The sequence below is a fragment of the Beta vulgaris genome, chromosome 4 (assembly GCF_026745355.1).
Source record: "Beta vulgaris subsp. vulgaris cultivar EL10 chromosome 4, EL10.2, whole genome shotgun sequence".
In the NCBI taxonomy this organism is placed as follows: Eukaryota; Viridiplantae; Streptophyta; class Magnoliopsida; order Caryophyllales; family Amaranthaceae; genus Beta; species Beta vulgaris.
This window is the reverse complement of record NC_079205.1, coordinates 46447341-46463575: the sequence shown is the minus strand read 5'-3', so window position 1 is coordinate 46463575 and position 16235 is coordinate 46447341. Positions and strand designations below refer to the sequence as shown.

The 16235-nt window shown below is 35.4% G+C and overlaps 1 protein-coding gene across 1 annotated transcript; it reads left to right on the top strand.

Annotated features, from left to right (window-relative positions):
• The first annotated feature begins 520 nt into the window (after window positions 1–520).
• On the top strand, window positions 521–3052 carry LOC104891128 (40S ribosomal protein S3a). The gene is made up of 7 exons (XM_010676780.3): window positions 521–675; window positions 779–826; window positions 942–1047; window positions 1929–2066; window positions 2151–2336; window positions 2429–2629; window positions 2737–3052. The coding sequence occupies exons 1-7, from the start codon at window positions 665–667 to the stop codon at window positions 2833–2835; spliced, it is 789 nt and encodes a 262-aa protein (XP_010675082.1). The 5' UTR covers window positions 521–664; the 3' UTR covers window positions 2836–3052.
• Window positions 3053–16235: the final 13183 nt, after the last annotated feature.

Sequence of the window (16235 nt, the reverse complement as noted above, 5' to 3'; positions counted from 1 at the left end):
GAAGGAGAAAGAGAGAGAAAAAAGAAGGGTTTGGTTAACGCTGAGAGTGAAAACGCTGAAAATGAAAAAAAATTTTTTTTTTTTTTTTTTTTTTTTTTAAATAATAGTTGGTCACGTGACCACACGTGACCAACAGTAGATCCGCCACTGCATATGACCCACATTCTCTATCATTAATAAACAATTCATAAAAGTGTACCAACTTCTATATTTAATTATGATTTAATACAAATAATATCTTACACATGATTCTTCTTAATTTTTGTACCGAAAAGAAATGGACACATCATATAGAGACAGATGAAGTATTTTATAAATATGTATAAATTTATATAATTTTTTTAAAAATACTGATTACAATTCAACAGGTCCAAAATCGAACCAAAACGGAAAAATTCCTTTTCGACCGGTGCACACCCTAGTATTAGTAATGGTAACCTGGCCAACAAGATATAAAGCCCAGCAAAAAAACATTAAAATTGTAAAGAGCCCAGAACAAAACAACCCTAAGATATCTATTATTTTCAGCCGTCTTTGGGCTGGGCCCTAAAACCTGCCTATATATAATAACAATGATCGACTTTTAGGGTTTCACTGAACTCATATCAAAAAGGAGCAAGGGAGAGTAGCAGCAAACCCTCAAACCCTCCTCCTTCATTCAACCATGGCCGTCGGGTATTTTCTCTCTCCTCAATTTCCCTATTCTTCATTCATTCCTTTCTAATTTGTTTCCTTAATGTTTTTGCATATGCAAATCTCATTGTTATTGTTTTTGCAGGAAGAACAAGAGGATTTCCAAGGGTAAGAAGGGTGGCAAGAAGAAGGCGTAAGTATTTTTTATAACCCTTATTTATTTTTAGGGTTTATTTTCGATTTACGAAATTGAATTGATTTCATTTATTTTGGGGATTTTAAATTGTTGCGTGTTTGATTAAATTCAGCTCTGATCCTTTTGCCAAGAAGGATTGGTATGATATCAAGGCACCTTCAATCTTCAGCGTTAGGAATGTTGGCAAAACCCTAGTTACTCGTACTCAGGGTACCAAGGTAATGTACTTTAAAGGTTGTTTGTAAATTCGTTTATTTGTTCTTTGATTTTGTATTAGAATCAATGATTTAAGAATCATATAACATATTTGGTTATTTTATTTCGTTCGATTTCTGTATGTTTTTGGTTACTAAAGTAATGGATTTGTGGATTGTATATGCTATGTTTTTTTATATTTTATAATCAGACATCAAAATAGTTTTTAAGCTGTTTTTGATGATTTTAGTGCTGCTTTTTTTTTTGATGATATCGTGTGTTTTTATGCTAATTTATAGTTGATACTAATTGATATTAGTTAGAGTTTTAAGTGTGCTACTAATTGATAGTTGATACTAGTAATAGACTCCACCTTTGATCGAAAACTCATGGACTTGCTTTCGTAGGCTTTCCCTCATTACCCTTAGGGAGTATGCTTAGTATTTTTAGTACTTGGTAGGTTACAAGTTTCTCTATGTTTAGCTAGTAAAACAAACATAAAACATTATATATGAGAAGTGAACTTTTTGAATTTTCTCAATTTATGCGAACTGATATGGTTTCTACTTCTATAGAATTGAGAGTGCAATGTATACTAACAGGCTTTCTTGTGTGGCTTGGTTTGTCAATATGTGCCTGCTATGTTAGACACTTATCCTTCTGTTGATGAACCAACTTTTATTTTTGTTTATCTCTTCTTGTTGGTTTTTTTACTGATGCTGATCATTTGTTTATGTAATTGTGTGTTGGTTTACTGAATGCTAGTGTTTTAATGTTGTTGCTTCAATAGCTTTGACCTTACTGTTTTACTGCTAGGAGTTGTGTTGCTTATTATTTATTTATTTGTAGTTTGGGTTAAGTTTGTCCTGCTTTGCATGAATTAATGCTCTTTCATTATGCTCAGATTGCATCTGAGGGTCTTAAGCACAGAGTGTTTGAGATTTCATTGGCTGATCTTCAAAATGATGAGGATCAATTCTTCAGGAAGATCCGTCTGAGGGCTGAGGATGTCCAGGGCCGCAATGTGCTTACTAACTTCTATGTAAGTGTTTTTGCTCTATTCTTCTGGGTAAATTCTTTTTAAAATGTAGAGGATGATATTGAGTAACTTGGTTTGGTGAACTAGGGTATGGACTTCACCACCGACAAGTTGAGGTCCCTTGTTCGTAAGTGGCAGACTTTGATTGAGGCACATGTTGATGTCAAAACCACTGACAATTTCACCCTTCGTATGTTCTGCATTGCATTCACCAAGAGACGTCCCAACCAAGTAAAAAGGACCACATATGCTCAGTCTAGCCAGATCCGCCAGGTTGGTACTCTGTCGCTCTTATTGGCATTCCTTAATAGATACACTCAGCTTGCTGGTGAGTCAATTATTGAACTATGCATTCTTGTTTGCAGATCCGTCGCAAGATGCGTGAGATTATGGTGAACCAGGCTAGTTCTTGTGATCTTAAGGATCTCGTTGCCAAGTTCATCCCTGAGTCTATTGGCAAGGAGATTGAAAAGGCTACCATGGGAATTTACCCACTCCAAAACGTGTACATCAGGAAGGTGAAAATCCTCAAGTCCCCCAAGTTTGATCTTGGAAAATTGATGGAGGTAAATCTCTTTTACTTGTACCTAGTTTCTCAGTTGAATATCTGTCTTTGGGTTTATCGAAATTAACTGTGTTTTTGATTTTGATTACTCGGTTCGCTGGTCGATAGGTTCATGGTGACTACTCCGAGGATGTAGGTGTAAAGTTAGACAGGCCAGCTGAAGAAACCATGGCAGAGGGTGAGACTACAGAAGTTGTTGGTGCCTAAACAAGTCCTTCACTATGATGGTTCATGTCTCGAGTTAAATAGACGCTGTTTAGCAAACTTTTTCTAATGAAATTTGATTAGTCGCAGTTTTGCAGTGGTTTTTTTTGTTAAAAAGAGTTGTACCGTGATTTTGTTCAAAAAATTGATTGGTTTGGTTGCCAATGTTTTACTACACTTGGTATCATCTTAGTGGCTAAATATTACATTTCTGCTTTAACGACTTTCTATTTATTCATTCCAGCAGAAATCCACGTCATTGTCGATTGCTATTTTGAACAAGCAAATACAGCATGTTTATTAGGAGTGGCCGTATGATGCTATGTGCCATCACTCATTATTCAAATAATCGAAGTTCATGTTCATTTGGCTGAACATCAAAAGCTTAAGCAACCATAATTGAAATTCTAGTTTTCTGTTTTCCTTGTTTTTATTCAAATTATTTTTACAAAATTTCATTTATTAATTACTTCCAAAATTTCATTAAAATCTAATTACTCAAGCTGCTCATACTCAAAAGGTTCTTTTCTAGTTATTGTCATTTCTCTAATGCTATCACAGCGGGGTTGTAAATTTTTCAATATTCTATGTAAGAGCCTGTTTGGTTCATTATTTTTAGGCTTCAAAAAACTGGACCGATTATCGGTTTTCTTTCTTTATGTTTGGTTCAACCCCTTAACAATCCCTTTCATTACTTGGTGGTAATGAACTTCTCCAATTTGTTACCCTCTCTTTTTCCCCTCAAGTAACAAAATTCATTAGTTAGTGGTAATGGACTATGGTTACCATTTCCATTACATGACTTGAAGCAAACACCCAATGGCCAATAGCTATGAGCTATGACCATTCTTATTACGATTTTCCTTCTTTATTTGTTTCCATTCCCTTTCCATTTCATATATCGAACCAAATGACCCCTAAATGTAATGATTCAATGTGCTCGATTGCTCATGCTTAAAAGTTTGATTTTCTATTGTTACTCGATCCTTACTTTAGTTTGTGAAGTTAGATCACAATCTGTGCGTTTTGACGAAATTGTGGAGACAGTTACCAAAGCTATGTCAATTTTTATTTCTTTTACAATCTGGCGTTGTTATAGCAGCAAGAACAACTACAGCAGCGACTGAAACAATTTAAACCTTAGCCCACCTGGGTCGAACACCAAAACAAAATAAATAAAAAGACTTGTGTGTACAAATACACTAATATAGTAATATTAGTGTAGACCAAAAGCTACACACATGTGGATTTGATAGCTTAACTGCTTAGCAAGCCCAAAGAACTCATCCCTTTTTCTCTTTCCTCTTAAAAGTAGTCAATTACAGTTTGGGTAATTATTCAGTTTGACAGCAATTAAATGTTGAATCCTTGGATTTGTAGGTGATAATGGAGATTTTTCTCCCCTGAATGCTTAGTGAACATGCATTAATCGCCTAGAAAGGGTAAAAGATACATCTTGTTGTTTCTTCAACAATATCTGATCTCTAGTGGACCTCTCAGTAGGATTTGAATCCAGATGAAGTTCAGACCATATGCTTTGCAGCCTCTGATACATTTTTCCCTTTCAAATTGCTTCACAAAATAGTTTGATATGCAAAAGGAAACTCGATTGGCATATTCCATGAATTATGGCTCCTTTTAGTGAGTTTTTTATATAGTTACCCGTTTTAACCTATAGTTACTCTTATTTGGAATATTTTACCCTTTTTTCCATACAATCACCCTTTGTCCAATCTATAATTACAGTCCTTTTATATCTATTGATTTGTGACATATTGACCTTTTTTGCATAGTCATTGTTTTCCAACCTATAATTACTCTTTTTTATATCTATTATTTTCTAAAATAATCATCATATTTTTCATATAGTCATCCTCTCTCTACACAAATAAATTAATCAGAGCAAAACTCACTATGTTAACTTAGATAGAGTGAAAAAGCGAGAGAAAGAGACAGTAAAGGGAGGCAAACCTCACACATGTCATCTACTGGTCCACACTAATAATAGTTTGGATCAGGTTCATTTAAGAATTTTGCCAACATAAGTACCCAAATACAACCAAGTAGTGCTTGGTCTAGTGGTTTGGTTTGTATCTCACAACCTTGAGATTGTGGGATCAAACCCCACTAGAGGCACTTTGGGGGTGGGGATTTCCCCTTACCATTCCCCCTACTCCCAAGGGGACTTGCCTACAAATCCGAATCGAGTTGACCTGTGCGAGTATCGATCTGGTTAGGATGCCTCCTTCTTACCTTATAATAAAAAAAATAAAAAGTACCCAAATACAATTACCCATACCACAAAACAACACTTTGGACCAATCTTGAACTTGTAAAAAGTTTACCCAAACTCTCCAGACCAATCAATCACACAACATAAAATTGTTGGATGTTGGTTAATTGCAGCAGCATATAGTATGAATTTTGTGCAACCACTATAGAGCAAAAATGACTATACTCCCGTCAGTGGCGTATCCAGGATCTTTACCTTGTGGGTTCGGAATTTGAGACATTAGTCCAAATTTTAGATTACGACCCATAACTTAGTTGGGCGTGCGATAATGCTATTATAAAAATTAAATTATTATTGTTTTGTACTTTGTACATGTATGATAAATCGTGAAAATATGGTTTATCATGAAAGAATGATCAACTTTGTCTCAAAAAAAGTACTCAAACTACATATTATTTCGAGTATTGTTTGTGATTAAAACAAACAGATAAGTCTACAATAATTATTAGAGAATAAAATATAATAATATATTGTATTGAAACGAAAAGAATTAAAAAAATTGAAGATTGGCAAAAAGAAAAGAAAAAAGAAAGGAAAACATCATGCTGTATGAATTACTAAAAAGAAAAAGAGAGATTGAGCAATAAATTAAGCAGCACAAAAAGAAAAGAAAAAAGAAAAAGAGAGATTGAGGAATAAAACAAAAAGGTAGATTAATGATAGCCGAGCATATTCGAACTCGCGACCACAAGTAGCAGAAGTGCAAAACCATCCTGCCATCACCGCTCCTTACATCTTATTACACACGTTATATATTTTATATCTTTTCCAGTTTTATTAAACTTTGCTGATTTTACCCGAATCCACTATGGGTTCAACTGAACCCAGTGAACCCATAGTGGATCCGCCCATGACTCCCGTTCAATTGTAAAAATAATGGTTAATCCAAATTTAATCAAGTAATTATACAATATCAATCTAGCTCTCGTTAATATATATACATAAATCAATTATTAGAGTAAATATATGTCAATATATTTAGTATTACTCTTTAACATTATGTAATTATGGCATGTATATAATAATGGTAAGTAGGGCTCTATGTACTCCTCATATATATGAGTCTAATTTTGGAGAGACGGTCTCATGTTAGTGTTAACGTGAGACCGCTAATGTCATGCTGACATCATGCACGTGCATCAAACTAGCAGTAGAATTAGTTAAGTGCTTGCACCTATTAGTTATGCTAGCCTTAAATTGCTTTCGGATGAATTATTTAAGCACTGAAGTATATTAGTTAAGCACTAGAGTCTATTAGTTAAGCGCTGAAGTATATTAGTTAGATCATATATTCCAGATTATAATGCAGTTTATTTATCCTAACTTTAGTATCACACATAAACATTCTCTCTTTCTTCTCTAATCCATCGAGACGCCCTAAATCTATATTGTTTTCCTCCTCCATTCTCTGCATACAACCTGTATTGGATGTTTAATTTGGATGTAAGTAAAATATTTGAGCACAAATCCGCAGTGACAATGTCCATAAACACTTGCTTTGTTTTTTCACCTAATAAAATGTTTATCATGTTTGAAGTGAAAGAAGAGTTCGACATATATTCATCACAAAGGGTAATATATAGTGCCCATTGTTAGATAATAACTTGCACTTGCAAAAACTTTGAAGAAACAGAGCAGATCACTTTTGGTATTGAAAACTTAACTTTTGCATTTGAAAGTTTAACTTTTTATTTGAAAAACATAACTAATACCTAAATGTTATTAATTATTAATTTATTGGTAATAGTTAAATAATATGAAGTAATAATTATGCTGCTAGGATTGTTGTATTTTGATGCCTTGAGAATCATGCACGTGTGTTCAACCACAAAAATACTACATAAGTATATGTGCAAAAGGTGGATTAGATATGTAAAGAGGAAAGTGTGAAAAATAGAAATGAATAGATAAACCAATGTAACCCGATGGCGATATGAAACCGCGAGAAAGTTAGTTCTACAATTTCATTCTCAAAAGTCAAGATAATGAAGAGGCAAGAAAAGCACTCCAAGAAGTCTATGAAAATACTGCTGCAATTATAAACAAAGTCTTGACTACAAAACCATAAAAAAATAAATTCCAAGAACCAAACTGAAATTGGTACAATAATTACTCCAAATGCAAGGTTGTTTTAAATTATTTTTTCAGGTTTGTCTTTTGTATTTGACATTTTAGATTTGTAAAAAAGTTGTTTCTTCGTTCATATTAGAAACCAAAATAATGCTCAATTAATCTTAACTAATTATCGAACAACACTAACTAATGTATTGAATATGTTAACTAAAAAAATTGAAAGTCTGTATAAAGATTACCAACTCTAAACTATTGTGCTAAGATACGTAACTAATTCACCAAAAATATTAACTAATTCGCCAAAATATTATCGTGAGAATTTGTGAGACGCGGTTCATTTTCTAAAAGTATATCTTTTGGGCTGATCAGGTGGTCTCACGTTAAGACTAACATTAGACCGTCTTTTTTAAGAAATTGTGCATATATATAGTGTGAATAATATACCAAGCCTCCTCAAGGAAGTTATTCAACATCTTACATGGTATCGACCAGCCCCTTGGCCGCACACTCTCACATTCTTCTTCTTTTCAGTCTTCTTTTCCTTCCTTCATACATGGCTCCCGAAACTACATCATCTTCCCCTCCTCCTCATGTTAGCCATGTTTAACATCCCGCTTTGAGCGTAACCATAAAGCTTTGATTCTCTTGGTATTGGACGTAGACAAAGTCCAGTACACCTCATGGGTCACGCGCTTCCGCAATACTGCCAATGCTTACAACGTCTTGAATCACATTGACTCATTGATACAGAAACCAACGATGTTTATGATGATTTATGGGGTCGGTTCGTTATATGCTATTGTGTGTAGATGGTTGTACCACACGAATTCGACCGATCTTCTTCATAAAATTTATGGATGACAAGTCCACGACGATGATGGCATGGGAACGCCTTCGTAATATTTTTCAAGACAACAAGGGCACTCGTGTAGTGCATCTTGAGAACCAATTCGGTAATATCCATCTTTCTCAGTTTTCTTCACTTGGTGATTATTGTCAATCTCTCAAAATCATATCTACTCAACTTGCTGCTCTAGACCATCCAATTTCTGAGGAGCGTCTTGTTCTTCAGTTGGTTGGCAAATTATCTAGCGATAATCGTATGGTCTCTACTCTTTTTCAGCAATCTACTCCTCTTCCTAGTTATGATAAAGCATATTCTATGCTTGAATTGGTCCTGGTTAGTTGCGAGAAGTCGGAGCCCCTTTCCTCTTCTTTGGATACTGAATTTTTGATAAGTGTACATGTGATCTTCACCGCCAACGCAGGGTGGTTCAGATGGTCATCAGAATGGCTATTGCAAGCAAAATGGTAATAACTAGGACTGTGCAAAAAAATCCGATCCGGTTATCCGTTGACCCGATCCGATTTTTCGGATATCCGATTCAGTTTTTAATTTTCGGATATTCGGATCGGATACCGAAAAAATTAACGGGTTTTCGGATCGGATACGGATCGGATTTTTTGACATGTCGGATATCCGTAAACCCGAAATTTTAAATTTCGTAAAAAGTTTTCAGATGGACTGCAAACAAACAGTAGTCCAGTAGCCCAATAGGAAATAACAGACTAGCAGTCACTAGTGGAAAAATGAAGAAGGGCTGCGCTGAAAAAGGCCTGTAGGGCTGCGCTTTTTGTCAGCAGCTCTTTCAATAGCAGCCCTTCACTTTTTAAGTAGGGTTGCGCTAGAAAAGCGCAACCCTTCACAACGAAGGGCTGCGCTTTTTAGGTAAAAGCGCAACCCTTCAAGCTTAGAAGGGCAGCGCTTTTTAGGTAAAAGCGCAGCCCTTCCTACCAAAAAAAAAGTAATTTTTTTTTTTTGACATTTTTTATACTCATAATCTCACATGTTCTGAAATTATACAGAAGAGAAGAGAAACGAAAATGAAAATACTAAACCCAAAACACAAAAATAAGAACGAAACGAAAATGAAACAAAGGAACAAAAACTAATATACAGAAGAGAAGAAATTATAGATCTGAAAATACAAGAACATTAATCAAAACAAAGATGAAAATACAAGAACATTAAACAAAATGAAGATGAATATACAAGAACATTAATCAAAACAAAGAGAAGTATACAAGAACATTAATCAAAACAAAGAGAAGTATACAAGAACATTAATCAAAACAAAGATTAAGAAATTATAGATATGAAAATACAAGAACTACCTCCAAAAATTAACCTAATAATGTTTAAATACATAAAACAAAACCCTAATACATAATTAAGGAAAAAAAAATTCGGAAATACTTAAAATGCCTATTTGGAGCCTTAAACGAACTCGGATGGCTTAAAAAGCCTAAACGTCACAGCATAGCGATGTGTTTGACTCGTTGGCCCGTTCCGCTTCCGAAAAGGTATCACAATAGGCAATCGGACTCCGTCGGCATGATTTGTGCAAATCATTTCAGGCCTTTTGTCGCGTTTGTTGCATTTCTGGGAGTTTTTGAGAGAGAAGAGAGGATGAGAGAGAAGGAGGAAAGGGAGGAGGGTCGTGAGAGAGGAGAGAGAAGGAGTAAGATGGATGACGGACGTGAGAGAGGAGAGAGAAGGAGGGATAATATATTTGAAGCCCGCTCAATATTTGAAAGCCCGCGATTTTTTTATTTCAAATTTTTTTAAGAAGGGTTGCGCTTTTCTTCAAAAGCGCAGCCCTACTAAGTCAGAAGGGCTGCGCTTTTTATAAAAGCGCATCCCTTCACTTAGTAGGGCTGCGCTTGTAGAAAAAGCGCATCCCTTTTGAAGTAAGAAGGGCTGCGCTTTTTCTACAAGCGCAACCCTTTACTCTGAAAGGATGCGCTTTTGCCCTTCTGTTATGTAGGGCTGCGCTTTTTTTACAAAAGCGCAGCCCTTCACTAGTAGGGCTGCGCTTTTATAAAAAGCGCAACCCTTTCTCCGCAGCCCTTCCTTTTTTTTTCCCCTAATGAGTAGACATGAATTTTCGAAAACCTGAGACCCTAGTTCTCTCTCTTCACTTCACGGTTGCCGCATGCCGGTGCCGGTGACTGAAATGGAACGGACTGCGGGTAAGTTCTCATCTCTCTCTCCTTTTTTTTGTGCAGATTTTGTGAGAACTAGAGATTTTTCGAATTTTTTTTGCACAGATTGTTCGTAAGATAGCTTTGCTTTTTGAATTTTTTTTGTTCTTTTTCTTAATCATGAAATTTTCTCTTGAATTTTTTTTTTGTCACTTGTCTACAGATTATTGAAAAAATTGATCATTAGTTGATTCTTTTCCTTCATGTGTGAGCTTTAATCAGTCTCGAGAAATGAGAGTGTATTATTTTCTTTGCCATACAAATGTAAATAATGTAATTTAAATGGGGACATGGGGTGCCCACTGTCCAATTGTCCATGGATTATAAGCAATTAAGCAGTGGGCCAATGGGCGGATCAAGTGAAATTAACGTTTCGGATCGGATATCGAATCTGATCCGAAATCCAGATACCCAGAATTTTTCGGATCGGATTTTTGTCGATCTGGAATTTCGAATCGGATCGGATTCGATATCCGATAATGCACAACCCTAGTAATAACAAGCACAAGGGCAAAGATAAGGGAAGTCACTCCTTGGGCTAATTCTTGGGCCCATCCTATGTACATTCCCCCTTGTTGTTATCCATCACAAAATGTTGGTCAGTGGACCCAATCTATGACTTCGCAGCAGCAGGGAGTTTTGGGTCCTGCCCAACATGCTTCACAACTGGCCCAGCAGGCCTTTCTAGCTCCTGGCAGATACCAGGCCACCGAAGTTCCCACATTTTTCAACACTTTATCTCTTCAACCACCGGATTCCAATTGGTGCATGGATACTGGGGCAACGTCTCATCTTAGGAACAACTCATGTATTACTTCTTCCATTGTCAATTGGCATGCATTTAATTCTCATATTTTGGTTGGTGGTGGTTCTAAAATACCAGTTAAGAGTTCAGGCACATCTTTTTTTCCTGACTCCACCCCTCCCTTCACTCTCAAAAATATTCTTTATGCCCCTAAAATTAATAAAAATCTCATCTCTGTCCACCAATTTACTATTGATAATTGTGTGTCTATTGAATTTGACCCCTTTGGTTCTTAATTATTTCATCTATTTAATCCATGGTATTATTTGCATACCTTAATGTTGATGATTGCAAAAAACATATAATATAGCCGTTTGCTCTAATTTACTTTGATATAATTTTATTATGGATAATTGATTTTAGATCAATATAATTTTATTATGGATAATTTACTTTGCATACCTTAGATCAATATAATTTTATTATGGATAATTGACGATTACAAAACCATAATATAACCATTTGCTCTAATTTACTTTTATATAACAAAAACAAAAAGAACGAAGTATAATATAGCTGCCATCTTGAGTACGATTTTCATGAACTTCACAAAATCATCCAAAATATCCCTTATGACGGCTACATCTCCCTTTGCAGTTCGTTGTTCATTGCCATTTCCAGACCTTCCCATTTGTTACTCATCTTCAACTACATCTTCTACCTTAATCCAAGAAAAAAAAATAACAAGATCAGATTTGCACTTATAATAAAGCCTACCAGGATTGTTCATTGAATATGACACCCTGATTTCACATTTTCTAAAAGAGCGACATCAGCAAGATTTGATTCCCACCCATGTAATATTCCCAGAATTTGGTGCGAAGCCCGAGTGGTAGCCATGAAAATTATGTGGAGGAAGCAGCAAATGTTAGGGATAAATAGAAGAGAGGAGGTGGAATTTTTTAGAGGGAGAAATGGGTTTGGTTTTGGAGGGAAATGATTTAGTAAGGGTAGAACTGTAATTACAGAGCTAGGTGTAATCAACCCTAACAATACATTAACGTTTTAATCCAAAGAATTGAAATCAATCATTAATGTCACGTGTTAATAAGGTCATTAGTTACAGGGTTATTTGAAATATTAGCATTTTTTTGGTCTACCACAAACAATAAGCCAAAGCACAAGGTTACTAAAGAGAATTCCCTTACTATAAACCACACAAGAAACACATGTCAATTCTGATTCCAAGTTATAGCTCCACTCACAAGTGTATTATGACCATGTACAATTAGAATTACCTTATGAAAATGCAACGATGGAAAAGGACAGAATTAATACCTGGTTAGGACTTAGGAGCCGCAGGTAAAGGATGATGGTGTGGCAGCCGGCAGGGGATGAACAATCAGATGATGGTGTGGCAGCCTGGCAGGTAGTGAACAATCAGATGATGGTGTGGAACCAGGGCCGTCTTGTACAATTTAGGGGACTTCTGCTTAATTAATTTATGGGGAACCAAAAGGTAAAAAAAATTTAAGCAAGCATGAATCACTATTAGAAATTGAGAAATGAAATTTTAAACAAGCATGAACTCACCATCAAAAATTTCCCAATTAAAAAATATAATTTAAAGTTGATAACTGAACAATTTACAACCCCCGAAAATTATAAAAAACTGTAATAAAATTAACCACAATTCCAGATTATCGAAATAGAAAAAACAACAAATTTTCTAGAATTCAGAAATTACCAAGTACTAAGAGAAGGAATGATACCACCATTCCAAAATGTACAAGTTTAAGAATCCACCATCCCAAAATGTACAAGTTTAAGAATCCACCATCCCAAAATCTTTAGGTGGCCTCCAAAACATGCCAACCTCAATATATGTTTCTTTCCCCTTCATGGCCATATTCTGGAAATTGTAAACCCTCCAAAACTTTGCCCAAATCGAAGAGAGCCTTTCTCCACTATCTTAAACCTCCCCATAATGAGAGAAAATGGTAGAAGATTGGAACAATTCAGATAATATTTCTCACACTAGGGGAAAAAACATAAAGGGCTGCGCAGGAAGGGCTGCGCTTTTCGTAAAAGCGCAGCCCTACTAGTGAAGGGCTGCGCTTTTTTAAAAAAGCGCAGCCCTACTAAGAAGAAGGGCTGCGCTTTTTAAAAAAGGCGCAACCCTTCACTAGTAGGGCTGCGCTTTTTCAAAAAAGCGCAGCCCTTCTGTAGGTAAGAAGGGCTGCGCCTTTTTGAAAAGCGCAGCCCTACTAAGTGAAGGGCTGCGCTTTTTTAAAAAGCGCAGCCCTTCTGCTTAGTAGGGCTGCGCTTTTTTAAAAAAGCGCAGCCCTTCCTGAAAAATTTTGAAATTTCGGAATCGCGCGCTTTGAAATATTGAGCGGGGATTCGTCAAATATATTATCCCTCATTCTCTCTCCTCTCTCACGTCCCTCATTATTCCTTTCCTCCTTATCTCTCACCCTCTCTTCTCTCTCATCTTCTCTTCTCTCTCAAAAACTCCCATAAACATTTGTCTCAAAAACCCATTTTAAGTTTTTCCGATTTGCACTAAACATGACGACGGAGTCCGATTGCCTATTGTGATACCTTTTCGGAAGCGAAACGAGCCAACAAGTCAAACTCACTGCTTTGCGGTGATGTTTAGGCTTTTTAAGCCATCCGAGTTCGTTTAAGCCTCCAAATAGCCATTTTAAGTTTTTCCGAAATTTTTTTTTCCTTTAAATTATGTATTTGGGTTTTGTTTTATGTATTTAAACATTATTAGGTTGTGGTTCTTGTATTTTTTTCAGATCTATAATGTTCTTGTATACTTCTCTTTGTTTATATATTTTGATTAATGTTCTTGTATACTTCACTTTGTTTTGATTAATGTTCTTGCTTGTATACTTCTCTTTGTTTTGATTAATGTTCTTGTATACTACTTCTCTTTGTTTTGAATGTTATTCTTGTATACTTCTCTTTGTTTATTTTGATTAATGTTATTCTTGTATACTTCTCTTTGTTTATTTTGATTAATGTTATTCTTGTATACTTCTCTTTGTTTATTTTGATTAATGTTCTTGTATACTTCTTGTATACTTATTGTATACTTCTCTTTGTATATTAGTTTTTGTTCCTTTTTTTCATTTTCGTTTCATTCTTTTTATTGTTTTGGGTTTAGTATTTTCGTTTCGTTTCTCTTCTCTTCTGTTTAATTTCAGAAAATGTGAGATTATGAGTAAAAAAATGACAAAAAAAAAAAAAAAAAAAAAATTTTTTTGGTAGGAAGGGCTGCGCTAGTTAGGAAAAAGCGCAGCCCTTTTAGCCCAGAAGGGCTGCGCTTTTTCCTAACTAGCGCAGCCCTTCTGGGCTAGAAGGGCTGCGCTTTTTCCTAACTAGCGCAGCCCTTCTAGCTTAAGGGCTGCGCTTTTCTAGCGCAGCCCTACTTAAAAAGTGAAGGGCTGCTACTGAAAGGGCTGCTGTCAAAAAGCGCAGCCCTACATGCCTTTTTTAGCGCAGCCCTTCTTCATTTTTCCACTAGTGTCATGGTGGAAAAAAAACCTGAAAATCAAAGAGAACTTGAGAAGGAATATGAAATAATTTCGTAAAGCAAGAGTAATTTCAGTCCGTATAACTTCATTTAAGGAAGATGGCTTTTTTTTTCTTTCTGGAAATTGGCGAATATAGTTGTAATGGAAATTGGGAAGAATTAAATTTTTGGGAGACTGAAATCAAGAAGATGGAGGAAACGAGGGGTTGAAATCTCAGAAATTGAAAGGAAAAAAGTCACGTGTGAAAACGTTAAAGCAAATAAGTATTTAGTTTTTTTTTTTTTTCACTTTGGGCAAAAAAAAAATAAAATTGGGCCTTTTTATTTTGAGGCCTTGCAGTTGCTCACCCTATACAGGGCCTTAGCCGGGCCTGTGTGGCATTGTTTTGAAGCTAAGAATAGTGCTAAAATCTGATTTTCTAATAGCCACTTTGGTGTACTAAAATAGCAATATCAATAAGAAACAAAAGCACACTAATTCTGTTACATACCAAGATAAAAAACCAAGAAAGGCCGGGTATGTTAGGTGTCCTTTAGCTAGTGGCGGAGCCAGAATTTCAAAATCGAGGGGTCACAAAAAAAGAAAAAGGATATTTAATATATAAAATTTTACAACGCAAAGACGCATTGTCTAATATTCATTGTTATACATTCCAAACTAAGAAAAAATTACATAAACAAAAATAACAAAATTACAAGTGCATTCGACGAGTCTTCATTTTTTGGAAACGATCAATAATATCATCATCGGAAACTTGAAGAAACACTTCTTTTTCAAGAAAAGTAACCAAACAATCATTCAAAAATTGATCACCCATGCTGTTTCGCAACTTACTTTTTATGTAAGTAATTCCCGAAAACACTCCTTCCACACTTGTTGTAGCAACCGGAAGAATCAACATCAACTTGATGAGCAAAAATACAAGTGGATAAGCTTCATTATTATTTGTTTCGACAAACTTCATTGCAAGGGAAGAAAGATCATTGACATCTTGGAATTCACCACTATCATCTCGCATATCTTCCATAAATATTTCAAGTTGACAATCAAGAGTATCTAAATCATTAGTTGTAAATTCGGAAGGATAAAGAGTGGCAAGTTTAAGTACCTTTTCCTTGTTGAAAAAAGAGAATCCATCTTTGCGACATAAGCAAGCCATGCATTTAAGCAACTCCATATTAACCTCATCAAAACGATTGTTAAGTTCTTGAAGTTGTAGATCAATTAATCCTATAAACACTTCCACCCAAAAATGATGAAGATATGTCGCTTCTTTAACAAAACGCCTTGATCTTCCTTGAGGAATGTAATTATCCTCCATGTTGGGAACAACAATGGCATGTTTATTGCAAAATGCGGTAACCTTACTCAAATGATTCTCCCACCCACCATCCTTCATTTTTTGCAATACTTTTTAGTCAAAGAAACAAGTCTCATGGCGTTAACAATGTCTTGATCTTTTCTTTGTAAAGCATTACACAAGTCATTAGTGTACCCAAATATTGTAGACATTAATTGTGCCATAAAAACAAAATCAAAGGATTCTAGTAAGAGCACAACACCTTGAGCTTTTGCCTTATCATCCGCATTTGAACCATTTTTTCCAATCATCACAAGTACATCAACAAGTGTAGGAAACAAGTTCATGACATTTTGTAGAGTTTTGTGTGAGAACCCCAACGAGTGTCACCAAGTCTTT

Excerpts from the sequence above, each read along its gene's own strand:
- LOC104891128 (XM_010676780.3), top strand. Across the intron at positions 827-941 it reads AAGGGTGGCAAGAAGAAGGC|CTCTGATCCTTTTGCCAAGA; the intron begins GTAAGTATTTTT and ends GATTAAATTCAG. Across the intron at positions 2,337-2,428 it reads AGTCTAGCCAGATCCGCCAG|ATCCGTCGCAAGATGCGTGA; the intron begins GTTGGTACTCTG and ends TCTTGTTTGCAG.